The 26705-nt window shown below is 45.6% G+C and overlaps 1 protein-coding gene across 1 annotated transcript; it reads right to left on the bottom strand.

The window, feature by feature from the left end:
• Positions 1-7644: 7644 nt before the first annotated feature.
• Positions 7645-26206, bottom strand: LOC135375111 (uncharacterized). The gene is made up of 6 exons (XM_064607822.1): positions 26085-26206; positions 24401-24493; positions 17493-17577; positions 11377-11423; positions 10840-10926; positions 7645-7713 (listed from the first exon to the last, which is right to left on the bottom strand). Exons 1-6 carry the CDS (start codon positions 26115-26117, stop codon positions 7645-7647), a joined length of 414 nt encoding a protein of 137 aa, XP_064463892.1. The 5' UTR covers positions 26118-26206.
• Positions 26207-26705: the final 499 nt, after the last annotated feature.

Below are 26705 nucleotides of genomic sequence, written 5' to 3'. Positions count from 1 at the left end.
GCCCTTCCCATCTAGCATGGCCTCAGCCGTAGCACAAGTCGAGATGTCGTCTTCAGCCATGCCACGAGCCTCCGCATCTGCTTGGTAGTCCCTTCGACCACCGAGACACGTGAACCACCGGTCGACGTCGTGCGGGCTGGCGAAACCCTCGGCGTTCTCGCACGGTACCTTTCTCAGCAAGCCCTTCACTACCTTCGCCACGTCGACAAAGACTACCCGGCCTCTGACTTCGGTCGTGCTATCGTTCGCTTAAAAGAATGCGTCCCTGCATAGTTCTCCCTGCCCTCGCAGGCCCCGGCGATGTGGACGCGTGTTAGACAAGATGTCTCTACGGGTATCCTCGGTCTCCAGTGATGCATCTGTGACAGTAGCCCGCCAGGTCGCGCTCGAGCATCTGAATTCAGCGTTCGCGCAGAGCCGCGCAATATATACTGATGGGTTGGTTGCAAATGGATCGTCAGCAGCGGCCTTCTACGTCTCGCAGGAAAACCATGACCTCGGTCTCCGACTTCCCTACACTGTGTTCTCCACAGATGCGCCTCTGGTCGGCCTCCTCGCTGCTCTGCGGCATATCGCAGGATTTGTGCCCGACGCGTGGGTCGTCCTCGGGACAACAAGGCGTCTTGGGCACTCCTGTCAGCATACCACCCGATCGTCGTGAGAGATCTGCATGCCATGGTACTTCAGGAGTACGCCCACCTTTCCTCTGTCGGTCACCGTATCTGCCTTCGCTGGGTTTTCAAAGTATGAGCTCTTCCAAATACTTCCAATCTCATGACACCACCTCATTGGTCATGACAGCATATACATGTAATCGTATTGTGAACGTACAAATCAACCATTTTCGTACCTTTTGTTTTTCATCCGCACTTGGCAGTGTGCACAAATATGTGGGGCGAGTTTTCGCATCGAGCCCCCCCTCCCCCCCCCCCTACCTTCCGTACGGGCTTCTACAGCCGGAGTGAAGCCCATTATTATTATTGCCCATTCACTCCGGCCGTAGAAGCCCGTACGGAACCTTTCTTCCCACCGGACTGTTGACCCACAATTCGCATGAAACTTTAAACACGTCACACCTAACCCTTTAAATACCATGCCAATGATGAGGACGGTGCCCAGAAGAAGAACAGTCTCTGTTCGAAACATCGGCGGCTTCTGTCCTGAGGCAACTCCCTTGAAAGCATATAGTAATTTCAAAGAGTGTGCAAAGCATGGTGCTACTCTGGTTAAAAAACAGTTGATCTTCGTCTGCAACAATAATCGATGACATTTGGATTTCACCCTCTAATTAACTCTGTCATGCATAGTATCTACCAGATATATTAAAGGAATTACAGACATGTATTGCTGTATGGCTATATATTTCTTCTGTTGATGTTACATGACATAGCCAACCTGACACGGCATCGAATCGACATTGTAACGAATAATACGTATATAACTGTACAATTTCAATAATATCTAGGGACTAAAATCAGAACTAACAATAATCCATAGACCAACTTTTCTATGTCACAAGTATTTTTAATATCTGAGAGGGAAAATCAATGCTAGCACTAATTATTCTTTATCATAGGAGCCGACCAGCTACAATCAATTTCTTGTATCGTATTGTTTGAGTCATCGAGGAGTCGACAGAGGTGAGACCCAAGCGGTATACTGTCAAACGAACAACCACCACCACTATGTTCCTATCTGAGGAATAAAATCATAGCACGGAAATCATAGCTTGCAATGTCTCCAATGGATGCCGTAACAGAAAAAAAGAGCACATTTCAATTTCCAAGGAAAATTACCAGGTTCTCCCCTCTTCGATCCTTCTATCAATTCTCTGATTTCTATTGTTATTTTTACTAGGCTCGGTACAATATGTTCTTCCCTCATCTCTATGTTGTTGATCTATAAGAAAGCGTTCAATTAGGTCCAAATTACGGTCACATTTCTTGACGTGCTTCCAACCACTCCAGGCAGCGGCGACCATGTCATCTCCATGCGACTATTGTTTACCTATGACAGCTTACGCACACCTCGCACTCTTCCCAGCATGCCGTTCGCCTGTTCGTTGCTAAGACGCACAGTGACTCCGCTAGCGGACGACCACTCGGCCTCCTCCTCATGCAATTGCTCCGCGCCAAAATTGGCACTGTCTTCTGCCGGCACAGCCTCGAACAACTGCGCCCCCCCCCCCCCCCGCGTATAATATGTACTGACCTAACCTGACCTAACCTCACTACACAAAAGCAAAGCTCTATGGTTGATGCGTAGAAGTACCACAAATAATACCCGTCGAGATCTAGTGCTTTCATTGTGCATTCTTGGCAACGATCGAGATGGAACAGGCGAAAAGCATGCTTTGAAGAGTGCGAGATGTGCGTAAGCTGTCATACGTAAACAATGGGCGCATGAAGATGACATGGTCGCCGCTGCCGAAACTTTCCGTGAATCACGGGTCTGTAGAGGAATTTGTGGAACCGAGTGCCGCATATTAATTACAGATTACGATGCACCTTGCATAATTACATCCAGGTATGTAGATTTCAAGGTTCAAATCGAGTAGCGGACCTAAACTAGATATGGACCCTTTTACCCGCCTTCGCAGGCAATAGCCCAGTCGAAAAAAAGGAATTGGTCCAATTGGACATTTTCCCATTCAAATCAATTGGAATTCCAGTTGTGTTTTTGTCACCCATTGGACTGGAACCTGTTGAAATCAATTGGTCCCCCCATTACAAAGAACTGGCAAGCTTAGGCTTACCAATTGGTCCCATACTAGCTAACCAACTCAATCCCAATGGTTACACCAAATGGTCCAGGTGGACTCAGTAGGGTCTTCAATTGGAAACAAGTAGCCCTGCCGGGTCTGCCACATAGGGCTACAACTACGGTTTCATCAGAGAATATCACACACGAAGATATGCAGGAGGTAACAACTTGTTGTTTATTGTACGTTCGGACTTGTCTTGTTCACTAGAACTGCTCAGAAGTACTCTAAGTACTTTACAATGGTCATTTCCAAACGAAAACAATACAACAGGTTTTTATTAAAAAGCTATTAGCTATCTGGGGGAAGGCGATGACACGTCATAAGGGAGGTTCAGATAAACATACATATCTATCGAGTTACTATCACCCACCTTAGTTCGGATTAGAGAGTTCAGGAAATTCACAACTGTCATACACGGGCCGCTTGTCCTTTCTCGTAACTCAGCTGGTGCACGGGTGCGAGGAGAAAATTCTACGCATAACACAGCAGCTCACGACACAGATACAATACGCCTTATTCATAAGTGCTGCCATCTCGTGGCGGCAGCTGGCGGCGCCGCCATGTTTGAGTATTCGAGCGGTAGTGCTATACGCGATTTCCTGTAACGGGACCAACTGGAGAGTCGGGAGAGTTGCGATTCAAGCTTTTTAGGATGGCAAGCGAGCTGGAAGAATGCACAGCCGAGCTCACGAACCTAACGTTATACTTACGTTTCTTTCGGACAACTTCGTTATTGTCTTCTACAGCGGGTAAACAGCATCGGATAAGCACGCTCGGCGTAGCTGCAACTTCGTGACTGAATTTCACGTCGAATTGCGAACATTTGGACTCTCTCGCTTTTGTATATGTGAATACTCAACTACTCGCCCTAAGTTACAGCAGTGTTTTGATGCGGCGTGTTACGCAGTTACGTAGCGGGTCCCTATATGGGCGTTTGTGCAGCATGGAGTGGCGATGCATGATCTTACTACAGAACTATCTGCTTAGCTGCTGGTCCTCTTCAGTAATTGAATAAAAAAGCATTTGAGCACCTGTGACTAGACACATTTTTGTGTACCTTCAGTAAAATATCGGATGTACTTTCATACTCGCACATGTAGGTGTTTGGTACCAGAAACCCAACAAAAGGCAGCCTGTGAACTCAGTCGTGCAATCTCCATTCTTCTGTGCCCCACTCTCACCCTCAACGCATTAACCTCATGCTTTCCTTTTAAAGTCATCTTCTGAAATCCATCTCATCATTCTTTCAACGCTTGTTAGTCATCTTTTATCTTTGTCTTTAATCTACCTCATCCTTCTTCCAGCATTTGTTAGTTTGTCCTTTATATCTTAATTCCTTTTCTTTTTATTTAGTTCTTATTTCTTAATTTTATTTATTTATTTATTTATTATTCCTTCCTATTTCTTTCATTCTTTGATTCTTTTCTTTTTATTTATTTCTTAATTTGCTTTATTTATTTATAACTGGAATAGCAACCCGACGTCCCGTTTGGCTGACCTTTCCTCCTTTTTTTCTTTCCTTTTCGTCTAATAAATATATCCCCCCCCCCCCACAACAAAAGGTGAACGGATACATACTTTTTGAGACGGAAGTTATGTGGGGCTGACTGTTCACACAAAGAAAGAGGAAGAGCCCCTTTCTTGGAGACACAGAAAACCAGACTTTCTGCGATGATGTGACGATGTCCTCGCATGTGATGCCGTTTTCTTTATGATGAAAAGGCAACGGCACGCCAGAAGGAGCGCATTGGTTTTGCTTTGAAATCTGCTCTGTCGTACTTGGTTATACGCTTGGTCAGCTCCTTTTTAAAAGCAATTACAGTAACAATGTCCCAAACAGAGATGCACCACTAAGAGAGACAGTGCACAAAGCTCATTTTCCCAATCATCTTCTAAATGCTGGGCTGGCAGCGTGCTTCCACTGGAAATTCAACACTCCTGCACTTGAATGAAGTCCTCTGTAGCTCAAGTCTAGTATAGACCTACTTCTGAAAGAAGCTGCCGTCCTGTGACGCGCCAAACAACCTCAATCTAAGGATGTTCTGACCGTGAACGTGTCACGTGCCTCCTTAATTATTTTAGAGGCAATAATAACGAACTGAGGATTTACCTTCTCGGTATTCGGGCCAGTTTTGCTATTTTGGGTGCACAGGGGCACGACCAGTAATTGGGAGTTGCCGGTGAACCTCCCCGGATGCCGCGTTGTTGGCGATAGGCAATGTGGCGAAAACCAAAACCACCGGCAGCTATACTCAAACATGGCGCGTAAACGTAGTCTCCGTCTCCACACATAGATGGCGCGCACTTATGAATAGGGCGTATTATGTTCGCGTTCTCACACGGTTTGAAAAACCAGACGAAACGCTTCATTCACGGAGCTGCACGGCTGCACAATCGACGCGACCGACGCCAACGGAAACTTGTTCAAATTCAAACAGATTCTGGGGTGATGTCGATGCGCTGCATCAGACATCACGAAGAGAGCATCAAAGTTTCGGTTTCAAACTGAAGTGAAGACAGCGAAAGCTTTACTCGTGCGATGTAGAACCACGAACTTTCTTGACCGCTATCATTTTATATTCTACCCAGCTGCGGCTATGAAACCTAATTTACGCATTTTCTGCTATTTATACCGAAAAATCTCGCTCTCCGGGGGACGAACTAATCCTTAAAATATAAAATACTGTTAATATAAATTACTGTTGCTTATTGATAGCATTAATAGTTTAGGTACACATGCAGTGACTAATTGTATTGCAAATACTGAGTAACATCACTTACTTTACAACTCTACATTGGAATCAGTTGCCAATTGGGCTAACAGTTCCTAATTGTCTGCTAATTGGGCGGACCAGTTGGAGACCGATATACCAAATGGAACTGGAGTTCCCTATCAGAACGACCAATTGGACCCATGATGTCAAATTGAGTGTCCAGTTGGAGTGAATGAAACGAAATGGACCTTCCAATTGGTGCTCAACTACCAACTGTATAGTCCAATTGGAACTGAACGATCCAACAGGTTTTCACATCGGACCTGTTGGGTTCCATTCGAACCAACTAGAAATCCCAACTGGACCATTTCCTTTTTTTTTTTTCGGCTAGGAGATTTCATGCAGTTGCAATGACGCAGCAGAATTTACGTTTTTTACTTGCAGTTTGATGCAGATTTCTAAGTCACTATTTGCAGAAAATTTATTAATTCATTAATTCATTCATTCCTTTATTTTTTATTAATGTCTGCTTGCACCATGCAAGGTTGTGATATCATGATAGAAAAGCCTGAGCATGAGCAGGCTTCTGGTCATGCTCTGGCTTTTGTATCACGGATCTATTCCACCTGCGAGCCTGCGTTTATGATTTTACCTGTGGAAGGTCATGATGCTCCACCAAAATATACATAGACTTTCTTCATTTTATTCATTCAACTTTTTTCATCACATAATTTTTTGGTAATTGTGAAATCTAGCACATATTCATCGCATAAAGCTTCAAACACATTCAAAGGGCTCATCCGCGTTTCGCCAAATGGTCTTGTAAACTTTGTGTCAGAGCTGTTTACAGGACCCATGTCAGATAGTGGATGTGTCTTACAGAGCAGCTTTCTAAACCTTCACCTTGAGCGAAACTGTGCTGTCATAATCAACAAGCGATCATGGGGTAAGAGCTTTAGAAAATTTGCAACTATTCTTTAAATCCATAATAAGTGGTGGGAGAACCAAATTTCTGGTCAGGTCTACTTCACGGGCAAGAAGAATGAAGATCAGCTCACAGTGCTCTCTTGGTCAGTTTTGAAAGCCTACACACATCCTCAGGACATCAGAAGTGTTTGTCTTTTTCCGACATTATTGGGACATTAAAAATGCGACGTCCCAGAGTTCAGACATCCCAGAGCGACGTCCACTGGACGTCTCGCAGATGTCAGCCGAGGACCAAGAAGTTCCGACCAAACTGGGACGTCTTTCGGACGTTTGTGGTTGTCTGGGGTGGGACTACTGAACTATCTTAGATGGAGGTATCACACCCCCTACCTCTCACCATCATGACACTTCCCTTCCTCTTTCACGCACAACTATTCCCATCCCCGTCGAGTATGTACAACGACGAGTTACTTATTAGCGGATACGCAGATATTTGGAAGTCAGCAATTGCACGGATGATTTTAAAGCAGCTGCAGGGGACTGGTATAAATCTGTTTCATTGTGTCAGCGTGATACCTGTAACTGGTGTCATGGTTACTCTTGAGAAATGGAGTAAAGTGGAACTCCCTCCTCGAGGGTGCAGGTTTTAGTCCAAATGGGAGTGCTCTAAGGGACAAGTCATTTAATCCCCTGAAGGAGTTGCGGCGACACCATTTTTTTTTCTCGGAGTACCGTGAGAGGTAGCTCTGTGTTAATCTTGACTTTCCGCAACCTGCGTATGAGTGAGAGTAAGCGTTTGGATCTAGCTCTGAGTTTGAGTCCAATCGTTCAGCCACTGACCGTAATCGGTTTGACCCGCCTAGTCCGAATTTTAATTAGCCACAGAGCTCCAGATTGTGGTCAGTACATGTCCCCCAACGACGAGCTCCGTCACAAGCACGATCAGGCAACGCACGAATATGCCACCGTTACAAACTGCCACTTTACATGTAAATCCACCGCCAATTACTATTATAACTATAGATGACTTCTTCCACTATCTGTTTTCAATTGAAGTCTACTAACTGTTGTGTCTTTTATACCACGATGAACCATAGGACTATGACACGGGTTGTCTCACCGCTGAAAAGGAGCACCCATGTTACAAGAAAAGACAACTTCTAGGATGAATGTTGGGTTTAATTGCATAGTGGAGGACAGTTCCTTTCGTACAAATGCCATTCTGACGCTCGTCTCTGCTCAACTTCGCTGGTAACCAGCTACGCAGCTGCCTCTTTGACATCCGCCCTTGACCGTCATCCTCGGATTCTGAAACAGAGCAGTTTATGGAATTGCCTGTTACGAAAATTCGTACGGAGGTCCACTAGCTGGAAGTGAGGTATTGCGAAACAACGAGGGCAAACACAGGGACAAACGGGAGAACTAGACTGCGCAACACGCTACGCTGTAAACTGAAAAAAAAAAGAAAACACCCTTATGGGTGTAAATGGTTTGTGCTATAACTCACACCGCTTTTTACACCGTATGATCTGGAACACCCTTTTTAGAGAGTGTGTTCTGTGTAAAACACCCTTTGAAACGGTGCTTTTCCTTTCAAAATGCCTTCTTTTGCACCCTTTAAACAGCCTCTCACGAGGGTGTAAGATTGTTAAACACCCTTCTAAAGGGTGTATAAAGGGTGCAAAAGAAGGCTTTTTCAAAGGAAAAGCATCGTTTCAGAGGGTGTTTTACACGGAATACACGCTCTAAAAATGGTGTTCCAGACCATACGGTGTAAAAAGTGGTGTGTGTTATAGGACAAGCCATTTACACCCATGAGGGTGTTTTTGAGTTTATAGTGCACTGTCAGCTGAGGATTTCATTACGCAACCACACAAAATACAGTCGTCCCTCGTTGACACGGACTCTTTCGTCCCCGACCAAAGTCATCCATAAAGCGCATCCTCCATATTATCGAATACCAAGGAAATAACAAAAACAATGCTGAAGGATTATTGAAAAGAATTTCCGAATTAGTGCCTGCTTGAAGGTATACTTCCTTGCGCATTAGCGAAACGTCGGCAACACGTAGAGCCTGCTCCTCGTTGTCCTCAAAGAATTTAAGAGCCATCCCCAGTCCCGCTCGAGCCATAGCAGATGTGACCGTTCGTTTGGCGTTGCTGAAGTCGTCAACGCTAGTGCCTGAAGACTTGCCTTGACAATTGTACCGCCTCTGTTCTCGTAAGCTGCCGTGCGACTGCGCTATGTTTAAGTAAAGGCACAACTCCTTGCACGAGGAACAATCGCCCGTGGACGTGTTCAGAACAGCCATGACGCCATACAGGATTTTCCAGGCTCTTCATGTCTGCAAATTACCCTCTTCCCTCTTATAGTCCTTGTAGACAGTTGAGAAGGAGAGGGCATAGCATTGCCCTCCATACCGATACCGTACATAATAACAAGACAAAAATACATCGACTACACATAGTTTGTACAGTGCTGGACCGTCCATTGTCCGAAAAGCGAGTCTCCATACTGCCACGTATCATCTTTGAAGCGACCTACACGGAACAGCGGCAGCGGGATGGGAGGCGTCGAGCGACGGGCTGAGATCCACGACGCTCCGCGCTCTTAGCCGAGCGATGCTTCCAGAACCATCTGTATCTTCGCTCGCATCAATCTCATGGACGGATCGACGACCTTGGAGAAGCTTCTCTACTTCCTCTTCTTCACCGACGCGTGCTTTCTACAATGTTCGCCGCTGCGTATAAAAGCTTGTGAGCTCCGAGCCGGAGCATTCTTTTACCTTAGTTCTGTCTAAGAGTTACCGCTCTTGTGCTAGCCAGCTAAGCAGCTAGAATAAAGCGTTAGCCGATTCTTTGGCGTTTCGCTCGTCTGTTTTCATCCGTGACAATATTAACGAGACGAAAATGCATTGAAAAAGTTTGGTCCCCCACAAAAATCGTCCATAATTCGAGTTGTCCATATTAACGAGGCACGATTTTCCCCTGATTTTCCACCGCTGATCATCTTTAGTCGACGAGAGCCGAGCTAGTAGACACAAAAATAGTTTGTTCCCTTTTCAGTTAAGCCCTCATCGTTTTTCTAGTTTAGTCGTCGGTTTCACTGAAATGCTGCCAAAATATGCAGCGCGTCGGCTGGCTTCTGCCCTTTTAACTAGCTCCGTTTCCTTCGGAATACATTATTGGGAAACTTAACCACTCATCTCAACCATGCCGAACGCCACACGCATATAGGGTGACTCCTGTTTCGCCCTCAGCCTCAACACCGGCACAGTGTGCGTTGCTGCCCAACACTCTAGCATACGCGTTAATCTCCGCGCGAGGTCCTACGTCTAGGACGAGAGCTTTTGTCGTGATTCTCAAACGTCGTCGGGTCTGTCATCCCTCTGAGAAGAGAAGACACTAGGCCAAATGCGTGTCATTCACTTGGAGCTGTACAACATAAGTTGATAGCCCTTGATCGACAGCGTAGGCACCGGTATTGTGAGACGCTTTCGGCCTTCAGCGGACCCGCCAGAATTTGGCAAGTCGCGCGCGTACCTTGCGCGACGCTCTTCCACGCACCATTCCATTGGGGCCACTTGCTGTGGTCCCGAACAAGTCAGAGGTAGACGTGTAGTCACTTTTCAAACTGATGTCCCGATTGATCAGAAAGAACGAAACGAAAACGAGAGAAAACTTCAGTGTAGTCTTTTTTCCTCTTTATCCAGGCACTGCGGGTTTTTTGTATGACGCACCTATCCGGCCCAGTTTTAACTTTATGAAACTGACAGTTACAGTTTTCATACTCTGTTTATCGTTTTGAGAAGCCATCGGACTTCGATCCTCATCGCGAACGGGCTCATTAGTTCGTTTTCACCTCACCACCAGCACTGGGGTAGCGTATCGACCCTGCGATGAAACTCCCAATTCATCATTTCCAAATGAAGTCGAGGTTGTTGATAAACGGAGATGCAATAGACAAACTCGATTTAACCGTCAGCAACAGCCATCCATGTTTGCTCAAGCGCTGTGTCTGTTTAAGATCCTTTTAGATGAGCTGATTCACGCTGACAATATTTACTATCAAGTGAAATTTCAGCGTCAGCTTTGTATGTTACTGTTCGTGAAGTGCAGCCGGGAGCTGGTGGTCGCCACCCCATATTTTATATTTTAGTGGGTGTCTGGGTAGCAGAGTTGGGGAAGCACTGCCGTATAGAGAAAGGCCAATCAAGCACGTCTGTAGCTGCCCCAGAAAGAGATTCTGCCTGTTTGTGCGAATGAAAATTTAATTTGGGCTTGTGGAGACATGGGTCCGGCTTAGCGCTCCTTTGCGTGGTCCCAAATTGTTAATGCGATTTATCTTCCTGTGGCACCTTTACGTCGTAGAACACTGAGAATGGATTTGACGAACGTGCAAATGTTTGAAAAGGTTTGCTCCTATTTTCCTTACCAGACAGGAATTGCCGTCGGGACGTCTTACGATCTTGTTGGGAGCTTCTCTGCAGTAAAAATGGCAGCCGAATGGTCCCCTGTCATTCTGCATGCAAGGAAATTACTGTTACTTGTAACATGTCATGCTACGGCGAACTGCAGAAAGAGATGCTTGGATGGAATAGTGCGCAGAAGAGAACGCCGAACTGTCTAGTATACTGTTTCCACCACTTCCGAATTTGCGGCTGCTTTAGTTTTGGTCTTTACTATCTCTGGGTGGCAAATGCTTCTCAAAGAACAAAGACTGAATACAGTGGAAAACAGGACATGGGATTACCATAGTATAGTATAGTATATTACCGTAGCACTCGAAGTAAATCGTTCCCGAAGTGATGTACTGATCTGACGTTTTACATGTAAATGCTCCCAAGTGCCTTTCCTCTTTTTTTTTTCTGTTTAGCTAGCAATAGAAACGATCTATAGCCGCAAAGTGTTCACATTTATGTGCTCACGTGGCCAACGGGAAATAACTAGCATTTTGTGTCTCAATACTTACATATAAATAGTCGTTCCCATGTGGGCACGGCATCCCAGTCTTAGGCGCTGCAGAATAAATCGACGTTCGTATAAGGATGATGCTCCGACTGCTGGTGGTGTTTTAAAACTGAATGTGAACAATGGGGGTCGAGAGAGCAGGGCGACATTCACGGATAAGTAATCGGAGAAGAGAAACCGCTTTGGGGGCACGTCTCTGGCTATCCTTTGCACGATGCCTTTTGTGACGCACCTCTTTATAATCCCATCTGGAATATTCCAATGTATCGAAAGCTCCCCAGTTACTTAACCCAGCACAGGGTTCTTCGATCTTCAGGGATCGGAAGGAAATGCACACTCTGGGTCTCGTTATATTGCAGAGAAAGAATTCACTGCAAAGGGAAAGTTGTGCAGTGCTGGACAAAAATTTATACAGAACACGCTCCCGAGCATTCCTTGCTCAGACTGACACGCTAGCAGCGACTGATACCGCACGGGCTTGCAGACAAAGACTGGGTTACCTACACTCTCAGGAAAAAAGAAACGAATAGTAAGCGTCAAAAAAAAAAAGATCAAATGCTTTACCTTTATTCTATTCGTCATGGGCTTCCACTTAGCGCTTTGACGTATAGTAAAGGTCAAGAATTTGATCGTTTTTTGACGGCTATTTTAAAAGTAAGCCATTGACTTCTATTTTATGCGTAGGATCTTTATGCTTATATGTCCACTTATTACGGCCATATACCACTAGGTATACCGGACAGTATACGTCAACACAGAACGCTGTATAGGCGTAACAGACCACTTTGTCGCTGCGAGGTAAACGGCTTCGTACCAGCGTAATAATCACAACAAATTCTATGCAAAAGCTGCGAGAATTGAAAGTAACATACAAAAAGCGACACTCGATCTGCTTCCCAATGTACATATATGTACGTACGTACGACGTTCATGCATGCTACATTGTACTGTACTGTATGTACAATGTACTGCACAGTAAGACTGCTGAAGAATTGTTCACAGGATACATTGCACAATGTACATGCTGTTCAGGAACAGGATCTAAGGCAGCTGAGGGTGCCGGGGAGCATGGTAAGAGGAGTGTTTCTCGTTCCTGGCGATGCATTTGCTTCAACACATCATGCTCAGCTCTAATGTGCAATAATAATTTGCAATGCAGTTACAAAGAAAGATTTTGAAACTGAATCACAAACACAGACGGGCGAACACGAATGGGCGCACGCTTATAAATTTGCAGCGTGGAGATAGCCGGGACAGTCACAACTCCGGCGGACATGGTTGCTGGCCGACGGCGTGCTTGACCGACAAAGGGCAACCTCCATGGAGCGAATGTACAGCGAAAAAGCTGCGAACTTCGCTCAGCGTCGGACGCCCTGCGCGAGGCGTCAAAAATGTGAGCGTCCGTCGCCGATCTGCCCACGCCAGGTATTTTCGCCCAGCGTCTGCGATTCCGGAAGCGTCAACTGCTGATGAACCAATCAAAGTGTTCTTCAGCTACGAATATACGCCAGTATAACGCCAGATCGTCTGCACGTGGTCGTCTGCTCTCGCGTGAACAATCGTCATCGTCCTCTTCTTGCAACTGGGTGCTTTCGTCTGCTCGCTGTTTCGCCAACTGCATCGCTAGAACGTGAGGCATTCTCTGCCAAGAACATGTCTGCCTTTCGCAGTAGTGAATATGCCTTTCGGTACGTTAATGGGCGCATCTTTTCAGACCGTTGTTGGATTTAGTTGCAAAATTTGTGACATTAAATGGACTTTTTCGAGCAACTGATTTCACTAAGCTTTTCACCTTATACCCTGGCAACAATGACATCACAGCATGACTTCCCGACGCCGTTCGCTGGTTTTGCGCCCCATAGCCCCATCGAGCTGGTGCCGGCGAACAAGTGGCGGCAGAACGCGCGTGGCAGTCTGCCGCGCGTCCTACAGCTGGCTAACCTTTCCAGTGACTTTCATCTTTCACCGCGCGAACTTCGTTGCAAAAAATTCGCTTCATCGAGGTTGCCCTTAATCGTGCCAAGTTGTCTCGTTCGATGCCGTTTCTTCCCGTCGTTCGTTTGACATGAAATAATTCGGTAAAATTCAGTTAACTCAAGACCCCGAGCCCAAAACGTGGCGACTTACATTAGTGTTCGCGAATACATGATTGAGGCCATGAGACGTCACGCGCCAGGAAAGTGTCGGTTATCCCAGCAAACCCATGCAAGCAGCATAATGTACTTAAAGTCGAGTGCAATAACGGTGGACCGTATGTGTCTTATCGATGTTCTTTAGCTTCACGAGTCTGTTCAAGGACTTCCACCTACCTGTCCGCCTCCAGATAGCAGGGCTCGTATAACATTGGAAGAAAAGTATGCGTCAATACTGAAGCAGCAAAATGTACTGAAAGTCGAGTGCAATACGGGTGAACGGGTAGGTGTGTGTTGAAACCTTTACAGACGATGACAGTGTGCACCCAGAGCATGGCTTGTGCCACATGCACTTAATCATTCCATGTATCACCAGCGCACCTGTAAACATCTTCATCCCATCTTTCTGTCCTGTCTTCTACATGGTGCCGTGACCAGGATCGCTTAACAGAACGTGAGGGCGGCAGAGGGATGCAACCGACAGACCTGATCACAGCCATGGAACGACCACATCTGAACGCAAAAAGGAACTTGCTACGTGCGTAGGTGAGGGCCATCATGAACAAAATGGAAAGACAAATGGCGTCTCATCGACAGCAACCGACTGCAGGATCGAGACTTGAAGAGGACGTGGAACGGTTACTGAACCTCAACGATGACCTGAGGAACACGGACAACGAAATTGAAGCTCACTACGATGAGGAAGAATTTGCGATTTCCAGGGCGAATGCTTACCTAACCGCAAGACGAATGTCTTTCGTCAGCGCGATAAAGGCCCAGGCATGCAACGTCACAAGCAAGTCCCCAGAAAGACTGCACATCGCAACGGGGATATGCCAAGCCTCCAACCGATAATCAGGGCCAAAACGGGCCTGACAGGAAGACCCTGACTGTTCAGGAGCACCTGAAGAGCGTGGCATATATCGGACAAACTGAAACGAAACATCAAGACATGCTTCCAAATCACGCTTCCACCGTGACCGCACGGGCTTCAATGGTAATGCTGCAATGCGCGAGGGATCCTCGTGGACGTAACATCTACGCACTTTGTGAGTCACAGCAACGAACCCCAATATACTCCACTTCGTCCGAGACTGTCAAAAATAACAGTTTTCATTCCCAAGAAGAGCGGCGTAAGCATAATCTGACTGACGGGCATTCAAGAGACAAACGCGGTGTGATGCCGTCCGCGGTAACCGGAAAAATTAGCCCTAAGGCTAAAGCGAACGGGTTTGACAATAAAGCTCCCCAACCACGGTCACCGTGGTGTCGCAGGGAAGATCGCCAACATGTAGAAACTCAGGTGCCAGGCGTATTAACAGATGCGACACGGTCATCTGCTCTTCAGGATACCCTCGGTGGGAACGATAAAGAGGGAGATGAGGAGGAAGTGCTGTGCAAGACTGTGACGGCAGAATCGCTTGTTGTGGAAGTGAACCAGTGCGTACAAAACTGCTCATCAGAACACGCAATGACCTCCACCTCTTCAAAGATCGCAAGTGAAACGACATGCTCATTGGCTGATGAATGCCAAATGATCGAAGGACGGACAGTCATCCACCAAAACGCTTTGCTCCTCCCCCAAATAGCGATTGAAAGACGTCATGGAGAGCCGAGCCGCCAGCATGGCATACCACACAACCCAAACGTTCCGATGAATAACCAATCGCAGCTTCAGCCGGAGCTTTCCGACACTTCGATCGACAGCTGCAAACTTACTCCTCAGCAAAGACCGCATTGCAACACTGCAACGGGAGCTACACCGTCTGGATGCAGCGCAGTTGTCAGGCCACGTCTAAACAAGCAAGGACGAATCACTGCGGACTTCTCAACGGTACTTAACGTGTCCGCTTCTACCGCTGACCAGACAATCTGCCTGTGCCAACTGGACTTCCCAGCCGATGGCAACGCAGCGCGTGGAGACACTGAAATCCGAACACGAGCTCCGGAGCATCGAGACTGCCACAGGAGTGATCAACTGCCCTCCAAAGAGGATGAGACGCAAAGTGTGGCAGTAGCACCCCTGTGGCACACCCATAAGGGCAAGTTGAGGAACCGCGACATCAATGGTTTTCAGCGCTCAACTGCATGGATGAGGAGATTTATTGATTCAGCGCGACCGACCTGCGTTCCGTACTCGGACTCTGGAGACTTCGCGCAGACCCACTTTGCCCGTCAATGCATCATGTCAGCGACGTACCAGCATCCGCCTCCACGTCGTCGGGGGGCAGGATGTTGAAACCTTTACAGACGACGACAGTGTGCTCCCAGAGCATGGCTTGTGCCACATGCACTTAAAGGGACTATCGCATCCGTCCGGGTCGATTCCGAAACTGTAGTGCTTGTTTACTCCGCGTTCATCACTGATAATAACGCCGAAAACCCGACGCGTATTGGCAGCGTTGTTCCTGTGTAGTTTGACATAAAACTTGGCAAGAGCAGACGACGCATTCCGGGATTCCCTCTCTGGAAACGTCACACGGACGAGGCCAATCACTGCGCGCCCTTTGACATGGAGAATACCAATCACGGAGCGGCCGGAGGGACCTTGGTAGCCTTGGCAACCGACCGACCGACCGACGGGCGGGCGGGCGAGGCGGAATGCTAGGGAACGGCGTCTTCTCTGTTACCGGCTCGCGGAATGTTCTTTCTGGTTAACATTGAACGTGTTCGTACAGCCAGGAGCGTAACGCCGTGTTTTACGTAACATGGTTACGTCTGCACTCACACTGGTAAGCGAAAGTCAGCGTATTTACCGAGGACTTTTCACTTATTATAGTGCGATGCGAACGCCAAGCAGACGATCTCGGAGACCATCGCCTGCGCTGCACTCCAATTCGTGTGCCTGGCTTACGTCATCATCGTGTTGGCTGCAGATGGAATGCGGACCTTTAAAACTCGTTTACTTAATATGTAAGCTGTTTTCGGAAGAGAAATTTGGCAAAGTTGACTCTCAAGCGGTGACGAACATTACCCTATCGGTATCATACATACGTTCCCGGATGCGATAGTCCCTTTAATCATTCCATGTATCACCTGCGCACCTGTAAACATCTTCACCCCGTCTTTCTGTCCTGTCTTCTACAGTGTAAGGCCGTGAACAGACTCGTGAAACTCGCTCTCGACTTTCAGTACATTGTGCTGCTTGGGTATAGCCGTAAAGGACTGATATTGCAACGCAAAGCCTGAGTTTATCCGTCAAAGCGAAATCTTAAGCGTCAGAATACAAGACTAAATCGTGTTACCCGTGCCATTTAAGCATAAAAGTTTGACCTTTACGGTTACAGCCGACACGTTGACGGGTACCATGAATAAAACTCAGCTTGACGGACACGGCGTCAGGCGCTTTGTCGAAATTTACGCTTACTAAGGATAAAATATGATGTAAGCGTAAATTTATCTGTTTCGTTTCTGAGAGTGTAGGCACCTGTCTCCAAGTCGGTACGGTCCCATTCGCTGTTAGCGTGTGACTCTCAAGAAGGAGTGCGCGGGAGCGTGTTCCGTAAACTTTTGTCCCGCACTGTACCAAATTTTCTCATACTTTGAAGGCTTGGTGTGTGTCTTGTTTTTGTGAATGATAACCTAGGTTGTCTCACACCCTATTGGAAATCACGTTCCGATTCAACCACAACTCACCATATATTATCTTTTAACGTCAACTTTGATTCGCGTAAGGAGAGATTTTTGCACTCTAGTGCGCTCGTAATGGCATAATTTTATGGCTGTTAATTTTTTTTCTTTGGTGACGAGTTCCATTTGTAATCTACCCGATTTCTCACAACAGGTCTGACTTTTTCCTCTTTCGCGTGATCCGCGTAGCCTTGAACGTATGTCTGCAAAATCTTTTGGTGACAAGGATAGTGCACCTTTCTTTTTCACTACGTCTGCTATGGTGGTGAGGGCAAAAAACACGTGGTCCGTCTCCGCACAGTGGGTTGATTCTTTTGATATTACAGCATCCTGAGCCAGTGAAGTATACACTTACCTCTTATCTTGATCAACCTATCATACACTGAGTTATCGTAGCATACCCCATCGTAGCACTTGCCGAGAGGAGCGTTGTCGAAAACCTAAAAGAAAATAGCGATGATAGAATGATGATAACGTCGTATATTCACCAATACAATTACACAATTACATTGCACATTGAAGGATATCTAAGGATAAACGCGCAGGCCACACGGCAGGCACTGTAACATAAGCAGTTTGTTCGTCTGACATGCTGGTATGATTTCGAGTTATGAACCCCAGTCCATTCCCGAGAAGTTGGAAGAGAACGCGAAGTTTCATTACAGCACAGTGGTACTGAATGTTACGATTTGGCAAATGTTGTGCGTTAGACTCCGTAGAGGAACAAAAGCTCGAGTCTAGCCGCTGCTATAAGAGAGCTGTTTATTGTACGAATACCAAGTGTGGATTGCCTCTATAGACAAAGTCCGCAAGAAAGATAAACAGCGGTGGGAATGTGAGACGCGAAAGCCTTGAACTCGCCGTGCGAAGACGCGGTGTGAAGGTGAGTCAACGGCTAGGCTCGAATTCCAGATACATCACAGCAATGACCTGGGTCTCGAACACCATAATGATATGTAGAGGGCAGATAAATATGCGCATGCAACTGTACACTGAAACTCTTCGAAATGTGCGGTAAAAACCCTCATTATATGCAGTCTTCATTCTTTTTAAGGATAACTTATTCGACACACGAAACTTAGTGAAATTTAGATGTTAGGCAAGATGTTGCTTGGCGACTATCTAAAACATAAGATGCGATGTGTGATGAACATGTGCAGTCATTTCAACCGTACCATTTTCAGTACCAAGAATTGCCATTGTTTTTGGTACGGAAGCAATGCACCAAATGTTTATTTAGAAAAAAAAGCATAAATATCTTATTAAGGACAACACGGTAAAATGGAAACCACCTTCGTTTTGCGGCGCACGACAAAGAATACTTGCGCTACAGATATAAATCATGTACTAAACGCTTTGCGTTTGTGACTTGTAGAATAACGCTAACGCAGGCTATGGAGTGGGGGATGGCATAAGTTTAATGCAAAGTAAGAAAAGAGAGGCTGGCAGGTGGACGAAACGCATGACGAAACAAGCCTGAGCATGGTGAACATGAAAAGCACGAACATAGGCGTGTCTTCGTCATGTCTTTAAGCTCGGCACTGCATCATGCCGATTAAAATGTGAACGCCGCCCATCTTCGTACCGGTAATGTGGCGATGGTGAAGTACGGCCCATCAATCATGCACGCAGTGGAGGATGGAGCAGTCAGGGTACGGGCTGAACACCGCACCTCACCCGACCGAAAACATAGAAAACATTCAATTCTGACCAGAATTTTCGCGAGAGACGACCTAACGTCGTCCCGAAACCAGCAAAACCATCCACAAAAAAGAAGTAGTAAGCTTTCGCACCTGAAAATATGGCAAAATATACACTTTTCATGCACTTTCGTTCGAAATATGCCACAACTTGCAAAACATGCATTTTTATGCACCATAGAATGGTGATCGGTCCAAAAACCAAGACAGAGTTTTTTCCATCGTCCAAATAGGAAACCACCGATTAAAAAGAAAAAGAAAACGTACATTTGCATGGAAATTCGCGCTCTACATGAAGACTTTCTACAACTTTTTTGAACACTAAGATTCTGAGATCTTCCTGCACAACCTCTCAGCCATGGACCGCGTCATTATGAAAACGCGGTTAGAAAAGCAGCAAGTTTATGTTTCGGGCTATGTTTTCTCATGTAAGGCGGACTCATGCGGTGTAGTTGAAGTTCACTTCCTGAGAGAGTTGGCTGCACCGTCACAATTTTTTCCCCTTCGCTTTGCTTTCCTCCTGCGCTTTAGGAAAGTAATGTAATCGACGCCAGCGTGCAGAACATGCTAGCAAACGACAAAGCCATTATTTTCATTCGCAGGGATCTGGAAAACTGCGGCAAGGTTGTGGAATGTGTTGATTGAAATCAATTCCCCGGCTCTTACTGTAGGGAATGACATCATTTTGGCCTAAATATTGCGGGCGGGCGTGCCGAGAGAGGCGATTTTGTTGCATCTCCCATAGACTCCCGTGTATTGAAAAATGGACAAACTTTAATTCGTCAAAAATCAGTGCATGGCGTCAGGTCTTCCCTAGACAAACTCGAGGGAAACACGGATGCACCTGTTTCGCGTACAAATTTAACAAGATTTACGAGAACCCCGCGAATGAAGATTCCCCATAGACTTTCTTAAATGAACTGTAAAGTGAATTTCAACCCAGGGTTATCTTATGATTTTAGGAAAGCCTAGGAAGAGTACATCTCAGTTACGAAATATTTCTTTTTAAATCATTTCTTTCTTTGAGTAATCGAATTTCAAAGATTGCATTCGAGCTCAAAGCTCAGTACTCCCTCAGACACAACACTGGGTTGGCTCGTATCGGCTACGGCTAGTCTCGCTTTTCTAATCCGCCTCCCGGTCTGTGGCGAAGGCGTAATCTTGTTTTGAGGTCCACGTCGTGTGATGTTGATTTTTCCAAACTTGAATGCCCTCGAGCTTGCTGTAGTCCAGCAGACACGCCCGCAAAACCTTTGTTCGTACGAGTGCACGCTGTAGACGCAGTATGACACGACATCATCCGCAGAATCGTCGACGGAGGATGAATTACCGTCATTGCAGTCACCTAGCCGCCGTGGGGAACATTCTTCATGTGTAATGAAAATGTTGAGAACCTCGCAGCCGAAATATGGCATTGCTCTTTAGGTTCAGGTGTCCTTGTGGCAGATGCGTGCCGATGCCGACGGCAGAAGAATGCCTTTGTTGCCGCGAAATGAGACGTTACTGAAGCAGCACAGCGGTTGCATTTCAAGAAATCTGTACTTTAAAATACTGTTGCTGAAGACTGAGTTGCTCTAGGTATCCTCTGCTACGTGAGAGAAAGCGATGAGTACGCTGTTATGAGGAACAGCAAAGTAAACAAGTGAGTTCATCCATGTGTGCAGTGTGCAGCGCAATGTCAGGCAGCATTGTAAGGCAGCAATGTAAGGCAGCATTGAATGTCTCCCATCTTGACAGCAGTACACTGGGTGGTTTGGTCGTGGACACTGCTTTATCACAACAGTATCCCTTTCATGAACAATAGAGGTCTGCCATATACCCTTCTGGAATAACCAGACAGCCATCACACAGTAAAATACATTCTACAGACATCAAGGCTTGTAATGTTGCTCTATTGATCACTGTGTTTATGAATGATCATACAAGTGATAGCAGTAAACAAGCAAACAATGCAGGAGAACATCCCCATACTGTATTCATATCAATTTGCAAGTGCTACTTCGCACCAACCAGTAATGGAATGTATGTATGCTTTTTTTTTAATCCTGTGCAGTGCACAGGTGTTTGCCGCAAACACGTTCCAGCCCATAAGCTCTAAGAGAACATAGGCTATCACGTTGCCTATAATCGATTTATATATTGATATAGATATATATCGATTCAGCTGCGATCGTATCAAGGGTCAATTCCTATGTTCAGAGTTGCAACACTAGAACCCACAAAACATTTTATGTATGTGGTAACAGTTACGAGAAATCGCCTTCTTTGAGGCTTCAGATTGTATATAACTTCCATTCCGGGGTTTTTGATTTGTTCAATGGTGACCTATTTGGCGTCGTACGCCAACTTCGATGCCTCCTTCATGATGGGTCCAAAGCTAGGCCAGTTGTTGCCTCGCCATCTACATGGTTTTGTCTTTGTCGTGGTATTTGTTTTTGTTTTATCTTATGCAATTATGGAGTTTTAATTAATTTCTTTGTATTGACTGTTTGAATGGTGCACCATTAGGGAGGCCCTCTGGCCATTCATGGGCACCAGAAAAATAGAAATAAATAAATACACAAATATAACATCTCGCGTTCATGACTTTATCAGTATAAGAAGGCCTTACTTGGGGTCATGCCAATGGCATCAACAGTGGCTTCTCTTCAGATTCATCCCTATCGTTGACAAAAATTTTAGACCTTTTCTGTGTCTGTGCACATCCATCTTTGCAACATTTTCTCAATTTCTTATTATAAATTTCCCATGTTTTCCCTCATATCAGTCCAATTGCAGCCATTGGTACGGGCTCAGGCCTTTTGCAGACCGCTGCTATTTCATTGTAGCTCACATCTTTGCAAGTTGTTGGTGTTTCACTCAGGAGGTGATCTACATCCTCTGCAAAGATAAGATATGGTCACGGCTAAGTGTCTTCTCTATGCTCTTTATATCGAAACATGGCCCCTCATGGCTGTTGAAAGCCTGCCAGGTCAAACCTAGACACATTATCTCGAAGCTTGTATACATTGTTTCCTGAATGACAGCTGATTTGTATACGTAAGCTCATACTTCTCCAGATGCTAAGCAAAAGCTCTGCATTTCCCTCAGAATTGGAACTACAACCTGTAAAGGTGGTTACAAGTACGCTGCGTCCACTGGTTTAGCTCAGCACGTGCACGGCACTTGACTGCAGGTTCAAGCTTTTTCTTAACCCATCGGTATCTTAGCCCTCTGTTACAAGATCCTCTTGTGGACTACATGGCCACTAAGCATTCCTGAGCATGGCGTTTGCATATTGCAATTGTACAAGCTTGTTCTTTTTACCTTTTACTACATGTACCTTTTGTGTCATTGTTGCAGATAGAATTATTGTAATAGAAAATTCAACTACGCAAAGCCTGTGTGCCTTGTTTTGTATTATTGTTTCGTGCCCTCAATACTTTCAAACAAGAATTTGCATTTCCTCCTCACTACCTTCTTCGTTCCCTTTCTCTAATCTACATCAGTATAAATATCTGTACCATGTGTGTCTGTATCATACCTAATGAAGGACAGACTCTATTCGAAAGCTTGTGTTTCAGTAAGATTATTTGGATGTTCCAGTCTCTCATGACCGTGAGTTCTGATAATCCTACCTGTGAAATGGAGCCTGCGACCTTTCTGGTAGGTGTTGTAGGTGAGGTCTGTTGTGGTGACTTTAATATTAATTAGCTCGAGTAACCACAGAACTGGTCAGCAGCAAATACTACAAGGTGTCATTTGAATCTGTGAAAGCATAAGGCACTATGAATTCACACCTTGGCTGCACTGGTCCCATTGAAAAGGATTGTGCAGGACAGCAGCATGTTCCCTGCAGCCATCTTGTTCACTTCTGGCCGACGTTTCCAAGATAAATTGTGTTCACTTGGGCACTCGGCTTTTGTGGTGAGGAGCGTGACGCGAACATCTGTGGCCTCTTTGTGAAATGCACCGGAAGTTCTGAATATGATGCACATTTGATGTACTTCTTCTGGGCTGATGATGCAGAGGGCACAACACTGCAAAGTAGAAGAGCTTTTGGTATCTGCAAACTTGTATCAGCAGGCCATTCAAAACTGTTGTCTTCAGATTTCCAGAATGACTCAACAGCTGGTTCCACCGCTGCTGAAGAAATAGTCATATCATGCACAAGCAAGGCATGCAGAAGTTAAAATGTTAAACAAAACAAGAGCTTGACCCACCTGTGAGCATGAGTGTGTACGGACAATAGGTGTTGAATTCATCACTGGATAAAGGTTGAGAGGTGTTGACGGTAAATCATGTGTTGACACGCTTTTACTTCTGAGTTTCACATTCTTCTCAGTCACGATGGAAGCCTGTGTCGCTGATATGAATGAAGAATGCGGTCAGTATCTACAGCGCATAATTTATTTGACACTTATATTCTCCTCTGAGAGCTCGGGGCTCCCCAGTGGAAGGGGGATATTGCGTTTGGCAGCGTAGGCATTACGCAGCGTAGGCATCACAAAAATCGATTTGAATTTCAAGTGAACCACACATATGTATTATTCCTGTGTATCGGTAAATACATACCTCGTCTGCACTGGTGTTCGCATCCTCAGACGTCACATGTTGAAACATTGGTGTCGGGGCTGCCGTCCGTGTGAGAAGTTTTCGACCGTCCGCTGCTACCATTTCGTACGAGTCGTCAGAGAAATGGGTTGAGCAAATACGGCGTGGCTCACGAATGTCTTGACCAAGCGCTTGCAACAACTTTCGTTTTCGTGCATTTTCCATTGGAATCTTGTGGTACACAACGTCCCTTGTCGAAAGAGCACACTTGGTGTATCCCCGAACATTACAGTAGATACCTGGCATCGCTCTCAGGTGAAGCTTTGTTCAATTTCGGCAGGAAATGAACTTTTTTGCGTACACAAACCTCGCAAGGCCGCAATAAACGCCGTCGCCGTGCAATATGGTCGGGAGGAGAGAAGACAGAGGGCGCTGACAGTATTTTGGTATACTGTTTCTTCGACATTTTGAACAATTGTCTCAGTAATTCTTGTGATTCTAAAAGTAGTGTTTATTGGAGATTAGTATAGCTGGTCGTAAGTTCATTGTGTATTACTTAGGTATCACGTGACAGGAGTACTCCCATCATGACTTTTTTAGCTGTTGCGGGGCGCAACCTACCGTCCGATTTAATTTTTCTAATTTATGTTGTGTAATAATTAACCCGCTTTGACTGCTTAGACTCTATGTGAGGCATCACACAGGCAAACACTACCAGGTCGCACACAGAAACAGGGGGGGTCAAATTTCACTTTATAGTTCCTTTAAGAAGTGAGTCGACCTTAATAACATAAACCGCATTTCCCCAGTAAATGGGACTGTAAAGAAGTGTACATGGATTCGCTCAAAGAGGTTCTACTTGACTAATTTCCCATCTCGATTTGGCACGGCAATTTGCACCTATAGACAGGAAGGTATCGTCACCTATAGCTTTTAGCATTATTCCACCTTCCTACACGATGGATGCCGTAGACATATCGTGAATCACACGCCCTGTAAAACAAGTAACAGCACCACAACACATACGTACAAGACATGGCTCTCGATCCGGCTCATTAATGTAGCACGAAGAGTCCAGCTCTGGAAGGCACCTATAGCTGCAGGTAGCCAATGATTCATTGTGCTGTAAAAGAGGAACTATGTAGCACAAGTCTCTCACATTAACGTGTTGTATTGAAGAGGATCGCAGGGCACCATCTCACGTCTTGGGATTCCCATGTAATTCATGCCATTGCAATTTACGCGTCTCAGATTCCATTCTGACAAAATATAATCTCTCTGTATGCGTTACGAAAGTAACATAAAATTATAAAACTAATTGCTAGTTTTCAGGAGTATCACGTCAAAAGGCTTAACCGGTCTCTTGTTTAGCAACGCGATTCCTCGAAGGCGAAAATCGTGACATCCTGCCCGAAGCGCATGCATGAAAGTTTGAAATAATTAATGGTGAATTCAGCTGTCAGATACATCCACAGCGTTGTCTCGTGACGAAGAGCCCCCAATTACTATTACTATTACGCACCCGCGGAACAATGTGATGGAAATACGGATATATTAATACGGAAATTAAATTCAATTAAATCAACAATTTAAAATATAGCAAATGTGCGGTGTATCTGCATTGTTCCCTGGTTTCTCTCTGAACCGCTAGTGCCACATTCCTGGCAGCGTACGCAGAGAGAAACAGAGACCAACGGTGCCTTGTGTCGGCGATGCAAACGCAGTTCCAAAGCTTTAAAGGACGCGTACTTAAAGGGAGTTGTAGCTTGTTCGCGCATGAGGGGATATTTTATTAGATTTCATTTATTAAAGGCCCGAAACCATTACATAAGGGCGGCCCAATAGACGTGCGAGAACGGAACAAAACATGAAAAACAACTCCCAGCCAGTTAATTGTCACACTATTTTACTACCAGGTATTTACTACTACTAATCACTCATATGACAGAACGCATATGTGAAGCTGGACAGTGAACTGGTAGACTAAGCTCGCTACCCAGAACAGACACACACACAGAACGAAACACACAAATAAGTGCGCAGAATGTGTGCCGGAAGCTCTATACTGAATCCCTTTATCGTGTGGCAACTGGCAAGACATGTACGTTGGAGTGACAGGACGCTGTCTTAATGGGAATAACAACAACTACATGACCCAAGCAACACAATGTACTGAAAGTCGAGTGCAATAGGGGTGGCCGGGTAGGTGGAAGGCCTTGAACAGGTTCGCGAAACTAAAGAACATTGATAAGACACATACCGTCCACCCCTATTCCACTCGACTTTCAGTACATTGTGCTGCTTGGGGAGTGACGATGGGAGAAGATAATTCTCAATGGGAGGTCCGTAAACACAAGGGAAAAGTTAACAAGGACGATTCCCAATTAGCGTCGACGTATGTCGATGCGAGCTCGTATATAAAAAAAGAAAGGTAATCAGATATTTCAAAAGACTCGCACACACTCCACGTAGTTGAAACAAAAAAGATAACACAAGAAGGAGATAACTGCGTGAGAAAAGAAGCGCTCCTTACAGGTAAACAACCCGTCCTTATCAACTCCGAGACACGGTACACCACCTTTGATTACAGGCCTAAACGAAATTCCACTATTCTCATACTCAGTTACTGTAACAAATCTGGTTGAAAGCATAGCGTGTCTCCCGTGTTCCTCATTGTCCATTGTGTTCGTTGTAAGTGAAGCAGCTGTACTTACTTTGATACGTTTGTACTCCCCGCACAAGCCCATGCCCTCCTGACCCCAGCACTCCGTAACTGCGTCCACAGGAACCGTTGCTGCAGAGAGTGAAATCTCACTTAGTTAACATTGAAATTCTTAGTCGCCGTTTACTGCCAAAGTGCTCGAAGGGAAAGTGTGGGATCGCTGTTACAGTATTTGGAAGCGCTCTCGGTACTTGTTTTATTAGGAGGGAACTTCACGTAAAGGCGAGCACATCGCTGCTTTTCGCAGCTTCACCCGCATTCCTTCTGTGGGGTGCACCTCGAAATAAAGTGATCGAAATCCTCATTACAAAATAAACAACTGAAAATACACGTTATCTGATTATAATATGCGCACTCGCGCGGTGGAAACTGCCAACGGCGAACTTGTACTAACCTGGACATGAAAATGCAAACACCGAACTTGGACTAGCCTAATAATAAACTAACCAACATGCTGCTCCGTAGTCTCCGCCCTGCTAAGCGTAACGGTTGCTAAAATGTGGCTTTCGTTCGTTCGCTAAGACGACTTGTACAGACATCGAAAACAAGTGAATTTGAGTGGTCAAATAGTGATGGCATGCTTTAAACACGGCATATCATGTTACGAAGCAGT

This window comes from Ornithodoros turicata, unplaced genomic scaffold, assembly GCF_037126465.1.
Source record: "Ornithodoros turicata isolate Travis unplaced genomic scaffold, ASM3712646v1 ctg00000829.1, whole genome shotgun sequence".
In the NCBI taxonomy this organism is placed as follows: domain Eukaryota; kingdom Metazoa; phylum Arthropoda; class Arachnida; order Ixodida; family Argasidae; genus Ornithodoros; species Ornithodoros turicata.
The sequence above is the reverse complement of the archived record's forward strand: the minus strand, read 5'-3'. Positions and strand labels throughout refer to the sequence as shown.